This window comes from Arachis ipaensis, chromosome B03 (assembly GCF_000816755.2).
Source record: "Arachis ipaensis cultivar K30076 chromosome B03, Araip1.1, whole genome shotgun sequence".
In the NCBI taxonomy this organism is placed as follows: Eukaryota; Viridiplantae; Streptophyta; class Magnoliopsida; order Fabales; family Fabaceae; genus Arachis; species Arachis ipaensis.
In genome coordinates, this window is record NC_029787.2 from 31555103 (window position 1) to 31575185 (window position 20083).

A 20083-nucleotide genomic window follows, 5' to 3' on the forward strand; every position below is an offset into this window, starting at 1 on the left:
ACTTTTTAATAAAAAAAAAAAAAAAAAATGAAATGATTCGCAAACATGAGGATGGTGGACACCCAAGAAACCACGAGAGGGAAAGGGATTAAAGAGTGTAAAAGGAAATGAAAAAGAAAATCGATCTATTTCTTCAAGCGCGGTATAACTCTCTTTCTCCCATCAATATTAAGGCCATTTGTAGCTGGATCTAAATGTTTGGGACAATGTACATTTCTCTCAAATTTAGAAATATAAGTTCAAAAGGACACATGCAGTTTTTTTGTAAGACCTAAAAATCAAGGCAGCGATTCTGCCTAGCTACACCTTCTGATTCTAATTTCTGCTTCCCAAATAAACATTTACAGCCAAACACATAGCAGCATTGATAATTTAAAAGAGAATGTCAATAGCAGCTAGCAGTGGCAGGTTCAAAGCTGCTTCTTGTAAAACATTCTGGGTGGCATTAAAACGGCAAAAAATGATTGGATGAGAAAAGTTAAACCTCCAAACAAAGCATCTACAGCAACGATCAGCAGATATCTATATTCTTTCTTTTTCTGCCACTCACACAGGCCCAGTCATCCATTTTCGACACTTCTATGTCTTCTAAGAATAGTGAATATTTTTGTAATATGTTCTGGACCTGCATAAGGAACAACGGAGATGAATTTAAGAGGAAAATGCGATTCGAAGCATTTCCACCAACAAGAATCTGCATTTGGCCGCAAAGAGATGGCTGCATTCCGAATAAAGAAAATCGATAATGAGAATTAATTAAACTACCTGTTCACTTAAGATTCCAGAGAGACCAATAATTGCTCCAGGCTTTGCAGAAAAGATAATTTGATCAGCAAGATTTAACAGAGGATTTAAAAGTATGTTTGCGATGACCACATCATATTTATCCTTGTGAGTGACTCTGTCTATCTCGAAAGCATTTTCTCCCTCGACAACTCTAGATGGCCAGTCATCCCTGCAGGATGAAGAAGTTTGGCTTGCAATCAACTGCAGTTGCAGCTTGTCTGGTCCAATGTTATTCAGAGTAGCATTTTCAGATGCTGATGCAATTGCTTGTGAATCTATATCGACTCCAACGGCAAAGGCAGCACCAAACTGCAAAAGGTCTATTATTGGTGAATATGAAACTGCAGAAGGTTTAGAATTGCTTTCCTGAACTCTCATTTGATTAATTTCTCAACTGATTCTATTAAATCAATAATATGCTCTTTTATACTAACTTAATAATTAAACCCTAAACCCTATATAAGGCCCAACAAGTACAGAACATGTCATATCAAAATGTCTCTGAAAATTCATATCTGACATATGTTCTGTCAATTAACTCCTGAAAGTTTTCACTAATTTGATAACCCAGGTATTTTCTAATCGATGCTATGGAAAAAAAAAAAATTCCTTACATCGAAGCTACCACAAAAAATTAACCAAAAAAGACAGTTAAAATATGTGAATATGATAGAGACGGTTATAATATTTAGCTTTCCACACACAGATGTTCAAGGAAACAAAGTAAGAATGAAAATGAACTCTACTGTACAGCAAAGGCATTCTAGCTAACTGAAACCGGAGTAGGTATCCCAGTTCCAAATAGCTTTTTCATTTTACTTTAAGTTCTTAACATATGCAGATCATCAATAAAATACCTTTAGAGCTGCAATTGCTAGAATTCCAGTGCCAGTGCCATAGTCCAAGATGTATTCTCCTCCTTTTATACGGCCATGTAGGAGTAATAGACATAATTTGGTAGTCGGATGGTCTCCAGTTCCAAAGGCTAGTCCAGGATTAAGAATTATATTCATTGCTTGAATATCCTGTGTAAGATTCAAGATTGCTCATTAGAATATACTAGTCTGACAAAGAATATTCAATTTAGGATGAACAAATAGTTCTCACTTCTCAGACAAAAAGGATGTGGGGAAAACAAGAAGAAAAATGGTCAAAGTTAAAAATGGTATTCAAACAAGATGCAAAAAATTCAATACTTAAATAGATTTGCAATGTATAATTACCAACTATAGGAAGTTTAGCAACACATTATCTGTAATGAAAGAGGAAGATAAACTGTGACAAAAAAATAAGTGTGAGATATGCGTACAGGTGGAGTAATCCACTTGGGCACCACCCAAAGGCCTTCAGTAACTTCAACTGGATGAAATGATTCCTGAAAGCATTGAAAAATTTGTAAGTTTATTTCCAGTAACATTCTCGCACTGACAGTTTTCCATAATATGAATAAGTTATCAGTTAACATCATTCCCCAAATAAGAATGCTAAGTAAAGAACGCAGTAAATTTAATAGCTATTAAACAGAAACCAAACAATTAGCAGTTAGTATTTAACAGCTAGAACACAGGACTAACTCAATTTCATAAAGAGCATCATTGCCTCATTGACTCGATTTCTAGTTCATAAAAGATGAACCTGTCTGATTTTCACTCATGCCCTTCCAAAATTGATTTGAACAGAAACACTAGAAGATACACCCAAAAATTTCAGCTACTCTGCCTTCGAGTGAAAGGCATACCAAGACATTTTTCTCATGAAAAACTTTGCCAAATATCATAGAACAGAGACTAGATGGCTGAAGAAATGTGAATATAGCATAATAATGCAGAACTTCAATAGCAAGGAAGTTGCGTAGATATTAGATCAATCTTCTAAAGCAACACAAGAACAACTTCATGATATTGATCTAGAAAAGAAGCAAACTGACCTGAGCTCCTTTCATCCAGTCATCCTCCTCAATAATTTTAACTTCATATCTTGGTATCTCTTTCAAACCAATAGAATCAGCAGCATGTGAAATGCTCATATTTATATCCTCACCTTCAAGAAAAATGGAACTAACACAAACCTGCAGAGTTTTAGAAGTGTTTGAAACAGTTCACATAAAATGAGTGCCTTAAAACCACAACTTTTAACCATAAACTGGTGTTTGTCAAATATACAGTCAAAACGTCAAATAGATATCATAAAGAATGGAAAACTTATTCCTGATATAGGGAGAATGATTAAATATGTAATCAGTATGAGCAGCAGTCTAGTGATAAAGACTGAAATTTATATAATTGGAACACGCAGGATTAGATAAATACTTGTGCTGGTATGTTTTGGTACTTATATTTATTGTTGAAATTGAGACAAATTTAATAGGTGGTTCAGATCAATTAAGGTTGTTCAAAAATAAATCAAGCTGTGGTTGCAAAAAAGCTCTGGGGTTTTTACCATAGTAAATTTATTGGAATTTCTTATACATTTAACTTTTGTACATACTTGATGCACTAAAAGGATTGAATAACAAACATACATTATGAATAACTTTTCCACACTTTTTCATTTTTTTTTTTCCTTTCTTCTTTTGTCTTTCTTCTTGGGTGCATTATTCATGCACATAATACACCGAAAATGATGCTACTAAACCAAGTGGCAAAGTGCAGCAATAGTACATGGACAGATTCTCTTCCTGAACAACAATGTAATTTATCAATGAAGATGTGCTTACACCTCCAGCTCAAATTGATTTAGTCAATAACATGATATTCATAAAGAGCTCGCATAACTGAAAAAGGAATGTGATAGGCTACCCAAGTTTGATTCATTGGCATGCGATCATAAGTATCTGAGTTTAAAATTAACACAAATAACAATAACAATAGAGCCTTATCCCACTAAGTGGGATCAAACAATGTCCTTGTGCCTTGTCATGAATAATTAACAAAACCAGCAAATTGAAATTGATAAAATGAAAAGTATTATAAACCTTTATAAGAACGTTCTGTTTCAGAAAATAAAATAACTGTAAAAGATTCCAGTAACAGCATACCTCATCAGTATCTGGACAGACATCATCTTCATTCATAGTAACAGAACTTGCACCAAAGCTTAAAATAGCTTCTGCAAGCATATCCTTGTCAGCATAAAGAAAATGGTCAAACAATTAGGCAGCATAACAAAGTTCTTATGCTATAATATGATTCCGAATGTAGCTAAATGTCTTATGAGTCTCTTACTGATACTTCTTTCCACATAGAAGACTCTTAAATAAGTGTCAAACAATCATGAATACTAACTAAATAACAAAACGCACCTAAATGACTAAATCCCAATAGCACCAACATTACAAATACTAGACTAAAACTCAGACTAAACAAACAAAAGTTGAATCAGATTTCCAAACACTACAATCACTAATAAGGTATAGGATGAGCCATGAAACACCAATTTCAGGACATGGTCACCTGAAAAGTTCTCAACTGATTTAGCTCTTCAATTTACATAGTAACTGAATTAGGGAGGGAAAATGCAGCAATACAATGGTTAAAGATAAACTAATCTTTTAAAAACTGAGCTGGCAGCTGTTGATTCAGTTGGTTTAATCAAATGAGTTTATTTCTGAACCGCAAAAAATCACGATTGAACTAGAAAATATATCCACACACGCGCGCGCACAAAAGCTGGAGTATGTTTAAATACAATAAATAAATAAATAAATAAACAAAAAATAATCGAAATAGAAATTATTGAAAGCAAATTTAACAGGTTCAGGGTCGAACAAGCTTAGTGTGGCTCGGTATAGTTTTAAGAACAAGCAAAATGCTGAAAAGAGACAAGAAAGAAAAAGGAAGGAAGCTTACTGAATTATCCTTATGACATCGAACTAGAACTGAAACATAATTTGCAGGTACAGGAACAGGTGAAGCCATTGAATGAACTGCCAGAGAAGAAGAAGCTGTGGAAAATTTTGCATGTCCGTTTGTCACTTGGCCACGTGCTGGCCAGTGGTCACTAGCGGTGGTGTGGACAGAGAGAAAGCAATGCGATGGAAAGTAACGATTGAGAGAAAAAGAGGATGAGCGTAGGAGGTGAAGAGAGAGGGAGGCGGCGGCGGGTGTGCAGTTCAGATGCTTGAGGAAATGCCATGCCTTCATCATTTCTTTGCAAAGGTAACCGATGGTGGAGAAATCGCCTATCTAAGCTTAGGCCGGACAAAGTATTCCATGACCACTTTGAATTTATCCCTATAGGCTATAGTGGTCCTCATACTCACCAGATTACCTCGCAGTCTTCAATATTCTAATTTTACAATTATAGTCTTTCACATAGAATTTTGAGTACTATAATAATTTCTGGTCATCTTCTCAGTAATAAGTCAATTATTGCCGTACTTATGTGACATCATTTTGTTATACTAGAGGATACAATGACTAAGTTAACTCATAAGATTGTAATTTGAACTCAATTTAGTGTCTTTTTTTTATTTAATCTTAATTTCCAAAATCTTTTAAAAGTTATAAACTCTTTTTTACTTTTTTTTTTTATATCAATAATGGGTGGTGAAAGCACTACAATCGGAAGTTTTATTCGTCCACCATCAAAGTTCTTGAAATTGAGTTCTTATTTAATGTCAAATTAACCATATCTTGAAATAAATTGTAGTCTCACTAGGAATGAACACGGGTCGGATTAATTCAGGTTTAAGGTAAAATTAGATTCGAATTAATTAAATTGTAATTGATTCGATTTGGTTTGGATTTACGTTTTTTTGTGTATATATCCGAACAAAATCAAATCGATTAAAAATAGATTGGTTCGGTTCAGATAATTGAGTACCAATGAAATAGAAATTCATAAAAAAATAAAAAATAAAAAATGAAATTTTTATCTTAAAAATTTTATAAGTACAATAAACATGTAACATTAATAGAAATAATTCAAATATGTTAAACACCAAATAAGTTAAAAACTAAACACATTAAAATCCAAACATATTAAACACTAAATACATTAAATCCAAACATGTTAAACACCACACACATTAGAAGCTAAATACAAAAGTGCAATAGAAATAATCCTTCAAAGGAATAATCTTTCAAAGTCTTCACTCCATAATCTTTCATTCCATTAACCAAGCATGTTCAAGAGAGTTGTGACCTTCCAAAAATTAGCATATAATTAGCTAATGTCAATATATGAAATTGATTAATTGAAAGTAATTCAACAAACAAATAATTAGTGAAAAAATTGAACAAAAAATTATCACTTCAACAGATAGCATAAATAAAAATTGAACAGATAACATAAACAAAAATTGAATAGAAAGTAAAATAATTAACACTTTAACAAATAACATAAACAAAAAATTAGAGACTTACCTGACTGAGTGATCGAAGAAGACGACGCTAGAGCCTGGAGGAAGCTGGCTGCTGGAGAGGGAACCGCTGACGAAAGCTAACGGAGAGGAAGCTGGTTGCTGCATCACTACCGTATCAGAGAAGACGATGGAGAAGACGATGCTGACGGTCCCGTGGACGATGATGCTGACGGAGATGCCGACGGAGACGCCGACGACAGAAAGGAAGTTGCTTGCTGCGTCACTGCCGCTACCAAAAAAGACGATGGAGGAGACGATGTTGACGCCTGACAATCCCGCGGATGACGATGCTGCTGACGAAGATGCCGACGGAGACACCGACGACGGAGAGGAAGCTGGTTGCGTGTAGGGGTGCACATGACCCGGCCCGGCCCGAAGGTTCGGTCCGGTCCCAAACACTTTAGGGGCTAATTTGGTTTGATTTCATCGGGTTTAGGGCCGGGTAAGGGTCTCAAAAATAGACCCGGTCATTATTTCGAGTCGGGTCTGGGTCATAGCTCGGGTCACCCGAAGTCGGCCCGGTGGCTCGGTCATCATACACAATTAATATTTTGTGTTATTAGTGATGGATCATGACTATTCTTATGTGGAATTTAAGTATTGTAAACCTTAATATTTTGTGTTATTAGTCATTATAAGACTATAAGTTAATGTTTTATATTTAGAATGCATAAGACTTTAGACTAATGCATAATATTGTGTTATTTGTATTTATTTAAATATTTGATATTATTAGACAATATTAGTATTGATTGTGGTTATGCTTTAGTATTGATTGTGGTTATGCTTTAATTTTGAAGAAGGGTTAGTTCTTGTTATATTTTTCTAAGTGAATTTTACCATGTTAAATAATGGTTGGAGTCTTGGAAATTTGGATATTTTTACATGCTAGCTTACAAGAAGGTATCAACGTAATGTAATGTTAATGGCCCGGTTTTCACCCGGTTTTATTGTGGCCCGAAAGTGTATTGGTTTCATCGGGTCTAGGGTCGGCTTCGGGTCTAATAAATAGACCCGGTGTATATTTCGGGCCGGGTCTGGGTCACATCAAATCCGGCTTCACCTGGCCCATGTGCACCCCTAGTTGCGTGAGTAATGGTGAGATGGTGATGTTTGAGGAAGCTCTGCCTCTGCTAGGATTTACTCCATGAGGTGAGAGGGTGCCACTGCTAGTGTTAGGGTTACTGGGTGAAAACTGAAAAACTCAAAATTATTAAAAGGCACACACACACACACATAAAATTTTTTTTATTTAATTAATATATGGTCGGGTCTACGGATTGGTTCGAGTTTTGTACCCCCAGAACCGTTATCTAAAACAATTATTAGAGAGAGTCATTGATTTGGTTCGGGTTGGACCCAATTACCCGTTGGTTCCAGAACCAATTTAATTGGTTCGGTTTGGGTTCGAACGGGTAATTGGATACCCGCTACCCGTGCTCACCCTTAAGTCTCATAGTGTCTGAAATTAAGATATTTCCTAATCTTCTTCAGAAACTTGTTGCAGACTCAGTTTCTTTTGGTAGCCTTATTTCTATCATTTCTAAGACAGGTGTGGTTGTCATTAAAAGTTTTGATTTGCCAACAAGTATTATCATAGTCTCTTAATGCATAAATCATCCCAGGACACTCCTTAACTTTACAAACTGTGATGCACCTTATGATATCATTCTTTTTCAACCGTATGCGTCTACTCTATTGAATTGTGTGTTCTCGAACAACTTCTCTAAACTCCCACTTAATTCCAAACTTCATACCAACCTCAAGATGCGACTCTCCAAATCTTGCACCTTCCCTAAACGCTAGATGCATCATTAGAATCATGGTCTTCTTCTAGTTCATCTTCTGAATTTGGAGGAGTCTTCATCTCCTCTGAATGCTATAAATTGGTGATATCTGAATCAACACTAGGATTTAAACCATAATCTACACCTTCAACAAAATTACCAACAAAATCAAGATCCACTTCATCATCACTAATCTCCTGCATCAATGCCTCATCCTCAATTAGGATCTTCTCCTTTCTTTCAAATAGTGGACTAACGTTTCTCTCTTTCTTGTCTTTCTGGACCTTGCTCACCTTACTCCCACTCCTAGTTTTGACATCTTTTTCTACAGTATTAGATTCAGAAGAGCTGTTTTCATCAGAGAATGACTTAAAAAGGCTATTTTCTACACTCTCATAAGAGTTAGAAGACACTTCAAAAAGAATTTCATTGTAAAAATTTTGCTCTTGAATCTTCTGGCAGAAGATTTTGCACAAGGTCTCCAAAATATGCTAAATTTGTTGGGCTATTTAGGCTTATTTGACTTATCTGACTTGGTGTGCTGGGTAGGCTTAGTTGAATGGATGTCTCTGGTGGACTTGGTCAGCTTGAGAGGGTTAGTGTTGTTTGTGGCTATTTAACTCTGGTTTTAGATACAAATTTGATTTTTAAAGGTGATTGTTGTATTTTTCTTGGAAAAATTTTCTTCTTGGTGGGGTTGGAATTAATATGTGTATTGGATCTAGAAGTGGTAATTGGTGGTGGGAGTAACCAAGAGTGTATAAGTCTCATTTGAAGGAAGATTCATAGGAGCATTTATATTAGCATTGCCCCCTTCTGCATCATCATCATCATCCAAGTAGACAACTATCTCATTGTCCACTAAAATTTCTTGCACTAACACTCCATGCTCCAAATATATATCAATTATTCCATCATTTTTCTTAGCACAATTCACGATCTCTCTTATAACTTTGTCATTGTTCAAGTTTCTCAATCTGTTCTCCAAACCTTTTTTAGGTACATGCCAACAGCATTACTTTATTTCATTATATCTAAACTTTTTATGATAGTTCTTCAGGTAGAAGACATCTAGAGTATCCACATCTAGATCACCTAGACAAACTTTGTTATCTGGAGAATATACCATTATTTCTTCTTCTTCTTCTTCTTCTTCTTTTTTTTGAAATCACCCCATAATGAAACATAATGTCCAATATCTCTTTTATCTACAAAATTCAAAATCCATTGCTTCATAATTACCCTGAACTCAAACAGATTTTTGTGAACTATTTATGCACCATAAAAATAAAATAAAATCAACACCACTAGCCATCTATTTTTTTTAACAATATGACCATCATTTATTGTAGCCCTATTCCATTCAATTAAAATAGAGCATCCACACAAAACTCTAACCTAACTTAAACATCACTAAACCCTAAAAACTAAACTGACAAAAAAAAATAGAAAATTTCAACCACACTCACAAACAAATATAACGAAGAACCATTATTATATTGAAACAAAAATAAAAAAAATAACAAAAGAGTTACTTTTACTAACAACAAAAAATGGCAGAACCTCTTGTTTGCAACAGATGAGACGAACGACTAACTCAGTCTTAAGTCAGATGTCTTCTTGTCTCAAAATGATTGACCACATCCACAGAATTCTATAGCAGTGCCATTGATGAAGATAAGAAGAATAAGAAGAGGGAGTGTGAAAGTGGAAAAGACAAGTGAAGTATTGTGTTTGATCAAAATCATTTTACATGCTAAATTTAATACATACAGTGTTGTTTTCTCCAAATCTTGGTGCTAAACCAAAATGACAACGTTTTGGCACCCTCCAGCGTGGCAAAGTAATGCCAAGTTAGCGGGGTGATAGCTGACTCATCACCGAAAAGATGCTTAGGGACTATTATAGTGCTCGAAGCTCTATCTGAAAGATTACAATAATAAAATTGAGATCTCGACGACCACATTGGGTAATCACGTGAATCTCAGGAACTATTAAGGGAGACTTTACGAAATTTACAAAGCACCATTTATATCAAAGTTTATCAAACATTATCTACGAAAATGTCTCATATAAAACAAAACCCTATTTTTATGATTTAAACTAATACTATTAATTATATTAATACATGATAAACTAAATTCAACCTAATGCATTTAAAATATTTCTTATTATCTAATATTTGATTAAATCAATCCACTATCAAATAAAATATAATCCAATTAAACAAAACCCATTAATCAAAGCTCAATGTAACAATCAGAGTATGCATACCTTCCTGGCGTGGCAGCAGCGACGACATGGTAGTGGCAGCGACGACGTGATAATTGAACTGAATGGTCATTTAAAAAGGGGTAAAGGTTTCTTTATTAAGAAAAAGAGATGGAATAAGGAGAGGGATGAGGCAGCCTACTTAAAAAATGGAGGAGAGACGCAGTTTCGGCGACAGAGAGAGAGAAACTCCGTTTGAGACGACGAAACAAGATCCATGTGACTCTATGCATCCTTTGGAAAATAATATGGGTGGCCAGCACTGTCAAAGGGTGGCTGGAGGGGCTGCCAGAGGTAGTTGTTTGGGAGAGAGATGAGAGAGGAGAGTGATGGAGAGAGAAGTGTGTAATATATTTTAGTGCACCAAAATGCAATGTTATACTAAATGAGTTTATCGGCGGATAAATCCGACAATAAATTTTTCGCTAGCTTTTGTGCTTATTCTTTTAGTTTTCCCTCCAATAATTACTGGAAAATTTACCATCGAAAATGTAAATTCGCCGATAATAACTTGAATTGACGAATTTATTCCCATGACCGTCGATAAATCCGATGGTATTTAGCATTCTTCTTATAGTAAAGGTTGATGGAATGAAATTTCACACACTAGAAAATGCTGAAGGAATAACAACGTACAACACAGGGTATTTTTTAAGGGCGATGCTGGGCAAGGTGAATATGACTAGTTTGGGTTGTTGAATAAATTTTAGAAATTGAGTATCCGGTGCACAAATCAAACATGTTGTAATATTCAATTTGAATGGTATGATTCTGCATGGCCTTGAGGCATTCGTACGCACAAAGAGTATAAGATCATCGAGATTAATCATGTTAGGAGGTATGATAGATATGATCCATTCATCCTAGCACAAAATGCACATCAAGTGTATTCCATGAAATACCCCAGAAGGTCTAGGTCTAACTAGAGAGTTGTGAACAAATACAAATTGAACGATATCCTCATCCAACTAAAGGAGTACTGGAACACAGAGGATTATCAGCAGATCCAGGCTAAGACACAAGCCAGTCGATCATCGGTGGATCCATGCACATCGGACGATCCACTACCCAGAGAGCAACAGAGAAGAAAATGGATGGTATCATTTAAATTTTTTTACATAATTATTGATAAATATGATTGATTCCTAGGCATCTTTCGTAATTTTTCAATCTTTTTTTTTGGTAGTTTTCTTATGTTTTATTAAAGATTTTATTGCTAATCGGTATTATTTGGAGTTGTTTTAGATTTATTGTGTGTTTAGGCTTATTGTTTAAAGAATCCAGGTTAAAGGAAGAAATGAGGTAATGCACCCAAGAGGCAACCCATAATCTGGCACCTAACGCCTGTGAAGGAACTCAAGAAAGTGGCGCCTAGCGTCTTGGGAGTAGAACCCAGCACCTTCGAAGGAGAAAGAAGGTGGTGCCTAGCGGCAGGATTGGGCGCCCAGTGCCAGGATCGAGTGCCCAGCGCCAATGCATTTAGCACCCAATGCCCACAAATTTTTCACTCCCAAAGGTCCAATGCCCATCACCTAACCTTGGCACTCAACGCCTTCAAAGAAAAAATAAGACTAGTGCTCAACGAACAAGTCTAGGAACGTAATATAAGTGTTGGCGCCCAGCCCCAAAGGCCGGAGCCAAGCGCTTAAAAGGCTTAAAGGAATGGGCGCCTAACGCCCAAAAAGACAAAAGGATTGGCGTATAGTGCCTAGTGGATTTTAAAGGCTGGCGCATAGCGACAGCAACCGAAGTTTAGCACCTAGGCCCAGTATGACTTTTAGGATATTGTGATTCGGCCTACACACTCCAAAAATTAAAGATTTGAATGATTAGTTATTGTTAGCTTCCTTCTAGAAAGATAAGAGATGGTTTTAGTTTAAATTTTAATTGTTGTCTTAGTTGTCTTTTTCTACAAAAAGATAAGATTAGGTTTTAGTTCAAGTTCAAAAGTTAGGTTAAGATTTAGATTATAAATAAGCGTGTGATGATTCATCTAGGACCATCTAGCATCTCGCATTCATTAGTTTTAGTTTATCTTTTTATTTGCTATGAGTCACTAATTCTCTTGTGTAAAGGTTAGGAGCTCTGTTTAGTTTTATAAATTGGTGATTGATTGTTTTTTTTATTCGATTAACGCATTGATACTTTTTCAAGAATTGAGTTTTGTTCTTATTCTTAATGATTAGAAGTATTGAAAAATATTCTAACTCTATGTTGGATTTCTTTATTATCTTGGAAAATTTAATATTGGGGTTAGCTTGCAACTCATTCTCATAACTTTTCAATTGACTAGGAATAGCTTTGAAAATTGTGTGACTTTAAATCAGAATTGAGCTTAACCTCTTCTTGTCACTATATTGACTAAGAAATTGGCGATTAGGTGGGATAAAGAGAAATTGAATTGCCAAATAATTGGGATTTGATTATTTACGATTTGTTGTAAAAATATATGTGAATAAATCAAAGTAGAGAACATGAAATTTTCCTTTCCTAATAGCTAAACATCTCTGAAACTGATGCATAATTTATGCAAAACCACAACTTGACAAGTACATCAAATTGTATTAAATAATATCACGGTGAGTGAATTATCGTTCCCACAAGAATTTATAGATTAAGAAACAATGATTAGTTGACTATTCTAACTAGACAAATCAAAATCAGAGAGATGAAAATTCAAATGTGTAAAGAGGCAAAGCAATAAATAGCAAACAGTGAGTGTGAAGACAACGATGGTGAGGATGTTAAGGTCTCAGAGTTTTTCACTCTCTAGGAAAACAATCCTTATGTTAATTTACTTTAGGCATGCAATGATCAATCACGACAAATCATAAATAATCAAATTCCAATTCCTTGGCAATTCAACTTCTCTTTAACCTGATTAATCGCTAATTCCTTAGTCAATTATTTAAGAAAAGAGATGAAGCACAATTCTAATTGAATTTCAAATAAGATTCAAAAATAGTCCTTAGGTTAAATTATATGTCATTTATTCAAACTAGTCCTAAACAATTGAAACTTACAAAGTATTGCACACTCTTTGAAACTATTCCTAGTTAAATAAAAAAGTAGTGAGAAAGAGTTTTCAAACTAATTCAAATATTACTTTTTCCAAAACAATATTTAGAATCCAAAATGGAGTTAGAATATTTTCCAACAATTCTAAATCTGTAGGGGTGAAGAACAAAAACTCAATCATGAAATAGATCAAAGCATAAACCTCAAATAAAGTAAAACACTTAGATTAATAATCTATAAAAAAATGAACAGAGCTCCAAACCTTAACAAAGGAGATTAATTGTTCATAATTAAAAGAAAATCTAGAATTATGAATTGTCCTAAAACTTCCGAAGAGGGAAGAGAAGAGCTCACGTATATGGCTCCTCTCCTTATATATGTTACCTTAAAACCTAAGATTCAAAATTCAAAAACAGAATCAAACTAAAACATAATCAAATCTAATTAATTAATGCTTTTCATCTTAAGTCAAGCTTTCGATCCTTCTCCAATTGGTCCTCAATCAATGCTTGATCACATGGGCCTTGTGCCTAATCTTCAACCCCTCATTTAAGCTTAAATACTTAGAGATTAGTAAAGGAAATCAAAAAGCCCTGGAGGGTGGAAAGCCCATGAGTTGGGCGTGTGTGAGGGCAAGTTGGACGTGAGCTAACTTTCAAGCTGTTATTCAAGTGAGTTAACTTTTCCAAGATTCAACAAGAATTCAAGTAGAAAAAGTGTTATCTTCCAACAAACTCTAATTCCTAAGATGAAGAACGAAAGTAATTCTTGAATATAAATCAGTACATTGATTGAAAGTATAATGACAATAGTATTAATCTATAAAATAACAGAGCTCCTAACCTTAACAGAGGAGGTTTAGTTTCTCATGGCTCAGAGAAAACTAGGGTTCCAAAAGTGTGTAAAGTGTGGAATGAGGAAGAAAGAGAAGAGAGAGCCCAAAGGGCTAAATCTTTTTCCTTTTATATCTAACCTAATTTGATTTAAAAATAAAATAAAGTAATAAAATCTAAACAAAAAAGATTATATTTTGAAATAATAATAAACAAAATAAAATGAAATAAAAATAATAATTACTAAATCCTCAGGCAACGAAGCCCTTCTCTAGAGTCCATGTACACGCTACTGGCGCTAAACGTCACGCTCAGCGTTTAGTGTCACTGGGACAGAGAAGGATTGTGAGTTTGCTGTCTTTTTGGCACTAAATGCCAAGCTCGGTGTTTGGCACCACTAGCGTGTGGTTCTGGGCATGAATTACGAAGCACCTGGCGTTTATTGACGCCAGCTTCACAGAGGGCTTGCACACGTTACGAGGCACCTGGCGCCAAATGCCTTTGGCGCCATCTTGGCAGCATAAATTTTCTTCTTTTTTCTTCTGCACAAACTCTGCCAAACTCGCTCTGATTTTTTTTAAAATAAATAAAACCACAATGCACCTCAAAGTAGCATCCAAATAGGCTTCAAACACTAAAATCTCAATAAAACTCAACAAATTTATATATGAAATAATAAGAAAATAGAGAAAATATGCTCACGCATCATGGGACAAATTGCTAAACAATTAGCAGAGAAGCCAATAAATTCTTTTTCGAGTAACACAGTACCTAATCCTAGAGAGGAATACAAGGCTATCAACCTGAGGAGTGGGAGAGTAGTCAGCAAAGAGACTCCCAAGAATGATGAGGGACGAGCTGAGAAGCCTTTAGAAATAAAAAAGGAGGAGAAACCAAAGGATGAAAACACTCCTGCACCAACAGAAGTAAAAAAAGAGAATGTAAAAGCCTAAACACCGAGAATTCCATACCCTCAAAGGTTACAGAAGCAGAATCAGGAAAAGCAATTTTCCAAATTTTTAGAGGTGTTTAAAAAGCTGCAGAACAATATTCCTTTTGCAGAAGCCTTAGAACAAATGCCACTCTATGCCAAATTCATGAAAGAGTTGCTATCCAAGAAAAAGACCATCAAGGAGATGAAACAGTGATACTCACCAAGGAATACAGTGCCATTATTTAAAGAAAACTTCCACAAAAATTGAAAGATCCAGGAAGTTTCCAAATCCCTTGAACTATTAGAGATATCATCATTAGGAAGGCATTGTGTGACCTAGGGACAAGCATTAACTTTATGCTCATGTCCATGATGAGGAAGATACAAATTGAAAAAGTAAAGCCAACAAGGATATCTTTGCAATTGGCTAACAGATCAATAAAGTTTCCACACATGGGATAGTGGAAAACGCATCGGTCAAGGTGGAAAAATTTATATTCTTCGCTGATTTTGTAATCCTTGGTATGGAAAAAGATAAAGATGCTTCCATTATCCTAGGGAGGCCATTCTTAGCCATCGGATGAGCTCTCGTAGATGTCCAAAAAGGTGAGCTAACACTGAGGGTTTATGATGAACGAATGGTTTTCAATGTCTTTAAAGCCATGCAATATCTAAGTGAATTAGAGAGTTATATGCAGGTTGATTTAATCGACCTATTGATCCAAGAAAGCTCATGATTAAGGAGCTCTCGTGGACTCACTGGAACTTACACAGTACTCAAGCTCTGAGAAAGTGGAAGAACTAGAAGATGTGCATTCACTAGAGAAGACAACCACAGACATCACCAAGGAGAGAGAAGCACCGCTAAAGCTAGAGTTGAAGCCTTTGCCTCTAACTCTCAAGTATGTATTCCTTGTAGCTAATGAAACTTATCCAATTATCATCAATGTCTCAATGAGTGAATTAGAAGAAGAGAGATTACTTCGAGTACTAAGGGAGCACAAGACCTCCATTGGTTGGACAATCAGTGACCTCAAGGGAATAAACCCACAATGTTCATGCATAAGATTCTGGGATGCACAAGCACAAAGAAAGCTTAATCCAATAATGAAGGAGGTTGTTCACAAGGAAATAATGAAGTTGTGGGATGATGGGATTATCTATCCTATTTCTAACAGTCCATGAGTAAGTCTGGTGCAAGTTGTGTGATAAACCCCAATTTTATGGTTTATCTTGTATTGAATTTGGTGGGTTTTATCAACTTATCTCACATTTATTCAATGAAATAGCATGCTTTTGTAATTCTCGCTGAATTTGTACTTAAAAGTGAAAACATGCTTTTTAGGCCTTAAAATAGCTAAATCTAATTCACTTTAATCCCATTCGATGCATTGATATATTTGTTGAGTGATTTCAGGCTTATAAGACACGGATTGGATGGAAGAAGTGAAGAGAAAAGCATGCAAAGTGGAGAATTCATGAAGAAATGAGCATTTGGAGAATTCAATGCCACGCGCACGCGTCATCTACGCGTACGCGTGAGGAGGAAATCTGCCAGTGACGCACACACGTCATCCACGCATACGCGTGATAAGGGAATTTGACAAGCGACGCGTACGTGTGATGTTGGTCATGTGACCTCATTAAAGTGAAGACGCTGGGGGTGATTTTTGAGCTTTCCAGGCCCAAATCCAACTCATTTCTGAGGCTGTTTAATGCAGAATTCAAGATTGGACCAGGGGGGAGCAATTAGATTAGTTTAGGATCATACTTTAGGTAGTTTTCTAGAGAGAGAAGCTCCCTCTTCTCTCTAGAATTAGGGTAGAATTAGGTTAATCTCTCTTAGACCTAGGTTTTAATTCTTATTTTCATCTAGTTTTCTTTGCAATTTCTTTTTTCTACACCCTTGTTCTCTTAGTTCTTTTTGTTATTTTCTCTTTTATGTCATTTTTATGTTTATGAACACTCTTGTCAATTTCAATTTCTTTTAATTCAATTTGAGGTATTTCATGTTTAATGTTGCTTTCTTTAGTTGTTATTGTTGATTCCTTGCATTGGGTAGTTGTAGATTTTATTATTATTACAATTTTATGATGCTTTCCTTTTATGCCTTCCAAGTGTTTGACAAAATGCTTGGTTGGATGTTAGAGTAGATTTTGAGCATTCTTGACTTGGAAAGAGAAAATGGGTGCTCTTGAGTCATTAACACCCAACTTATGTTAGTGATCTAGAGTTGTTAGTTAATATTATTTTCATTGACTCTAATCTCTTGCTAATTCAATTAGTGAGTTGATTAGGACTTTTGGATTGAGATTAACTAGTCTTATTTGACTTTCTTCCTATGTTGAATATAATATTGTACCTTCTTCCGATGTTGAAGATGACTTAATAGGATTAGCTCTTGCTTATTATTATGTTATGATTAATGACTAGGATAGAAAACCTAGATTCTCAATCCTTGCCATGAATGCCTCTTTTTAGCATTTGTTATCTTTAGTTGGTTGCTTTATTTTCTTGTCATTTACATTTCTTGCCTTTTTTAATTTCTTGTTTTTTCAACCCAACCCTTGAATCTCATAACCAATAATTAAGCACTCGATTGTAATTTCTAGGGAGAATGACCTGGGACTAATACTCTCGGTTATTTTTATTGGGTTGGACTTGTGACAACCAAAATTAAACTTTGATGGAGGATTGGTTGTTGGTCTAGACTATACTTACAACGAAGTGATTCAATTTTATTGAGGAATTCTAGATCGACATAAAATCTTCTATCATTGTGCCAAAGAATGGAGGGATCACCGTAATTTCCAATGAGAAGAATGAGCTAATTCCTACAAGGACGGTCACCAGCTGGAAGATGTGCATTGACAACCGAAAGCTAAACATAGTAACAAGGAAGGCCCACTTTCCTCTCCTGTTCATTGAACAAATGCTGGAGAGACTTGCTGGCCATGCTTTCTACTATTTTTTGAATAGGTACCAGGGGTACAACCAAATTGCAATTGATACCCTTGACCAAGAGAAGACAGCCTTCACATACCACTATAGAGTTTTTGCTTACCGTCAGATGCCCTACGAGTTGTGTAATGCACCTGCCACTTTTCAAAGGTGCATGCTTTTCATCTTCTCTGACTTGGTAAAAAAATTTATTGAGCTATTTATGGATAACTTCTCTATCTTTGGAGACACTTTTAACACATGCTTGAACCACTTATCCTTGATTTTAAAAAGGTGTCAAGAAACCAACCTAGTTTTGAACTGGAAAAAGTGCCATTTTATGGTCAAAGAGGGTATTGTTCTTGAACATCAAATCTTTACTAAAGACATAGAGATTGATAAAACTAAGGTGGAGGTAATTGAAAAATGACCACCACCAGTGAATGTGAAGACAATCTAAAGTTTCCTTGAGAATGTAGGCTTTTGCAGAAGATTCATAAAAGACTTTTTAAAAATTGCAAAACTCTTACGTAGTCTTTTATTTAAAGATGCTCGTTTAATTTTGTTAAAGAATGTTTGCATGTCTTTGGAACTTCGAAAGCCAAGCTTGTGTCTGCACCAATAATTGTCGCACCAGATTGGTCCGCATCATTTGAACTAATGTGTGACACTAGTAACTATGCTATACGCGCAGTTTTGGGACAAAGAAAAGACAAGTTATTGCATGTAATTTATTATGCTAGTCGTGTCTTGAACAGTACGTAAAAGAATTACGCAACAACTGAGAAAGAATTATTAGTTGTAGTATTTGCTTTTGATAAATTCATATCTTATTTAATTAGTTTTAAAAGTAATAGTCTACACTGATCATTCTGCTCTTAAGTATCTCTTGTCTAAGAAGGATGACAAGCCGAGATTGATAAGGTGGGTATTATTACTTCAAGAATTTGACATTGAAATTTGGGATAGGAATGGTTCAGAAAATCCTATGGCGGATCACCTATCGAGAATCCAACTTGAAGAAACATAAGCGCCGCCTAAGGTTCCAGTAAAAGAAGAAGTTCCAGATGAATAACTCTTGGAAATTAGGGTTGTACCATGGTTTGCTGACATGGATAACTATAAGGTAGGGAGGATTATCCCAAAGGAATTCAATTGGAATCAAAAAAGAAAACTGATTCATGATTCCTGTTACTTTCTATGGGATGATCCACACCTTTTCAAGAGGTGTGCGGATGGCATAATTAGAATGTGTATTCCTAAAGAAGAGGTACAAGGTGTGTTATAACACTGTCACGATTTAGATTATGGTGGCCACTTTAATGGAGAGAGGACGACAGCTAAAGTGCTTCAGAGTGGTCTTTATTATTGGCCAACTTTTTAAAGATGTCCCAACCTTCGTTGAGAGATGTGACAGATGCCAAAGAATTGAAAACCTATCCAGAAGGTATGAGATGCCACAAAATTCCATCCTCGAGGTAGAATTGTTTAATGTATGGAGAGTTTATTTTATGGGACCATTCACCTCCTCATACTCAAATCTTTACATACTTATGGCCAGTGACTATGTATCAAAGTGGGTGGAAGCCATGCCATCACCTACCAATGATGCTAAAGTCGTGATTGGTCTTTTGAAGAAGACAATATTTAATAGATTTAGGGTCCCCAGAACATTGATTAGTGATGGAGGAACCCACTTCTGTAATAAACAACTAGAAGCTCTTCATAAAAAATATGGAGTGAGGTACAAGGTTGCAACCCCATATCATCCACAAACCAATAAACAAGTTGAAGTGTCCAAAAGAGAGCTCAAGAGGATTCTCGACAAAAGATAGTAAATATCTCTAGGAGAGATTAGTCCAGGAGAATCGATGATGCTTTCTGGGCTTATCAGACAACTTTCAAAACTCCAATCGGCATGTCACCATATCAATTGGTTTATGTAAAATCATGTCATTTACCGGTTGAACTGGAACACAAATCATACTGAGGTATCAAGTTCTTGAACTTCATTGCCAAGACTATGGGTGAAAAGGGACTGCTACAACTCAACGAGCTTGATGAGTTCAGGAGTCAAGCGTATGATAATGTCCAGCTATACAAGGAAAGAACAAAGAGGTGGCATGATAAAAAAAATTATCTCAAAAGA

General features: G+C 35.5%; 2 protein-coding genes across 5 annotated transcripts in view; one reads left to right on the forward strand and one right to left on the reverse strand.

Moving 5' to 3' along the window:
• LOC107632911 overlaps positions 1-399 on the forward strand; it is a 2313-nt gene extending 1914 nt beyond the window's left edge. Inside the window, exon 4 of the mRNA XM_016336549.1 lies at positions 348-399. Coding sequence (XP_016192035.1) covers positions 348-399 — 52 coding nt within the window. The remainder of the gene's footprint in view (positions 1-347) is intronic.
• Positions 169-5067, reverse strand: LOC107630228 (ribosomal protein L11 methyltransferase). 4 transcript variants are annotated; one of them, XM_016333312.2, is made up of 7 exons: positions 4635-5063; positions 3824-3907; positions 2714-2854; positions 2096-2161; positions 1644-1811; positions 766-1095; positions 169-625 (listed from the first exon to the last, which is right to left on the reverse strand). In XM_016333312.2, exons 1-7 carry the CDS (start codon positions 4929-4931, stop codon positions 512-514), a joined length of 1200 nt encoding a protein of 399 aa, XP_016188798.1. In that variant the 5' UTR covers positions 4932-5063; the 3' UTR covers positions 169-511. The 4 variants fall into 4 exon arrangements, with proteins under 4 accessions (XP_016188798.1, XP_016188801.1, XP_016188799.1 ...); XM_016333315.2 differs by having other exon boundaries at positions 3824-3894; positions 4635-5036; XM_016333313.2 differs by lacking the exon at positions 2096-2161.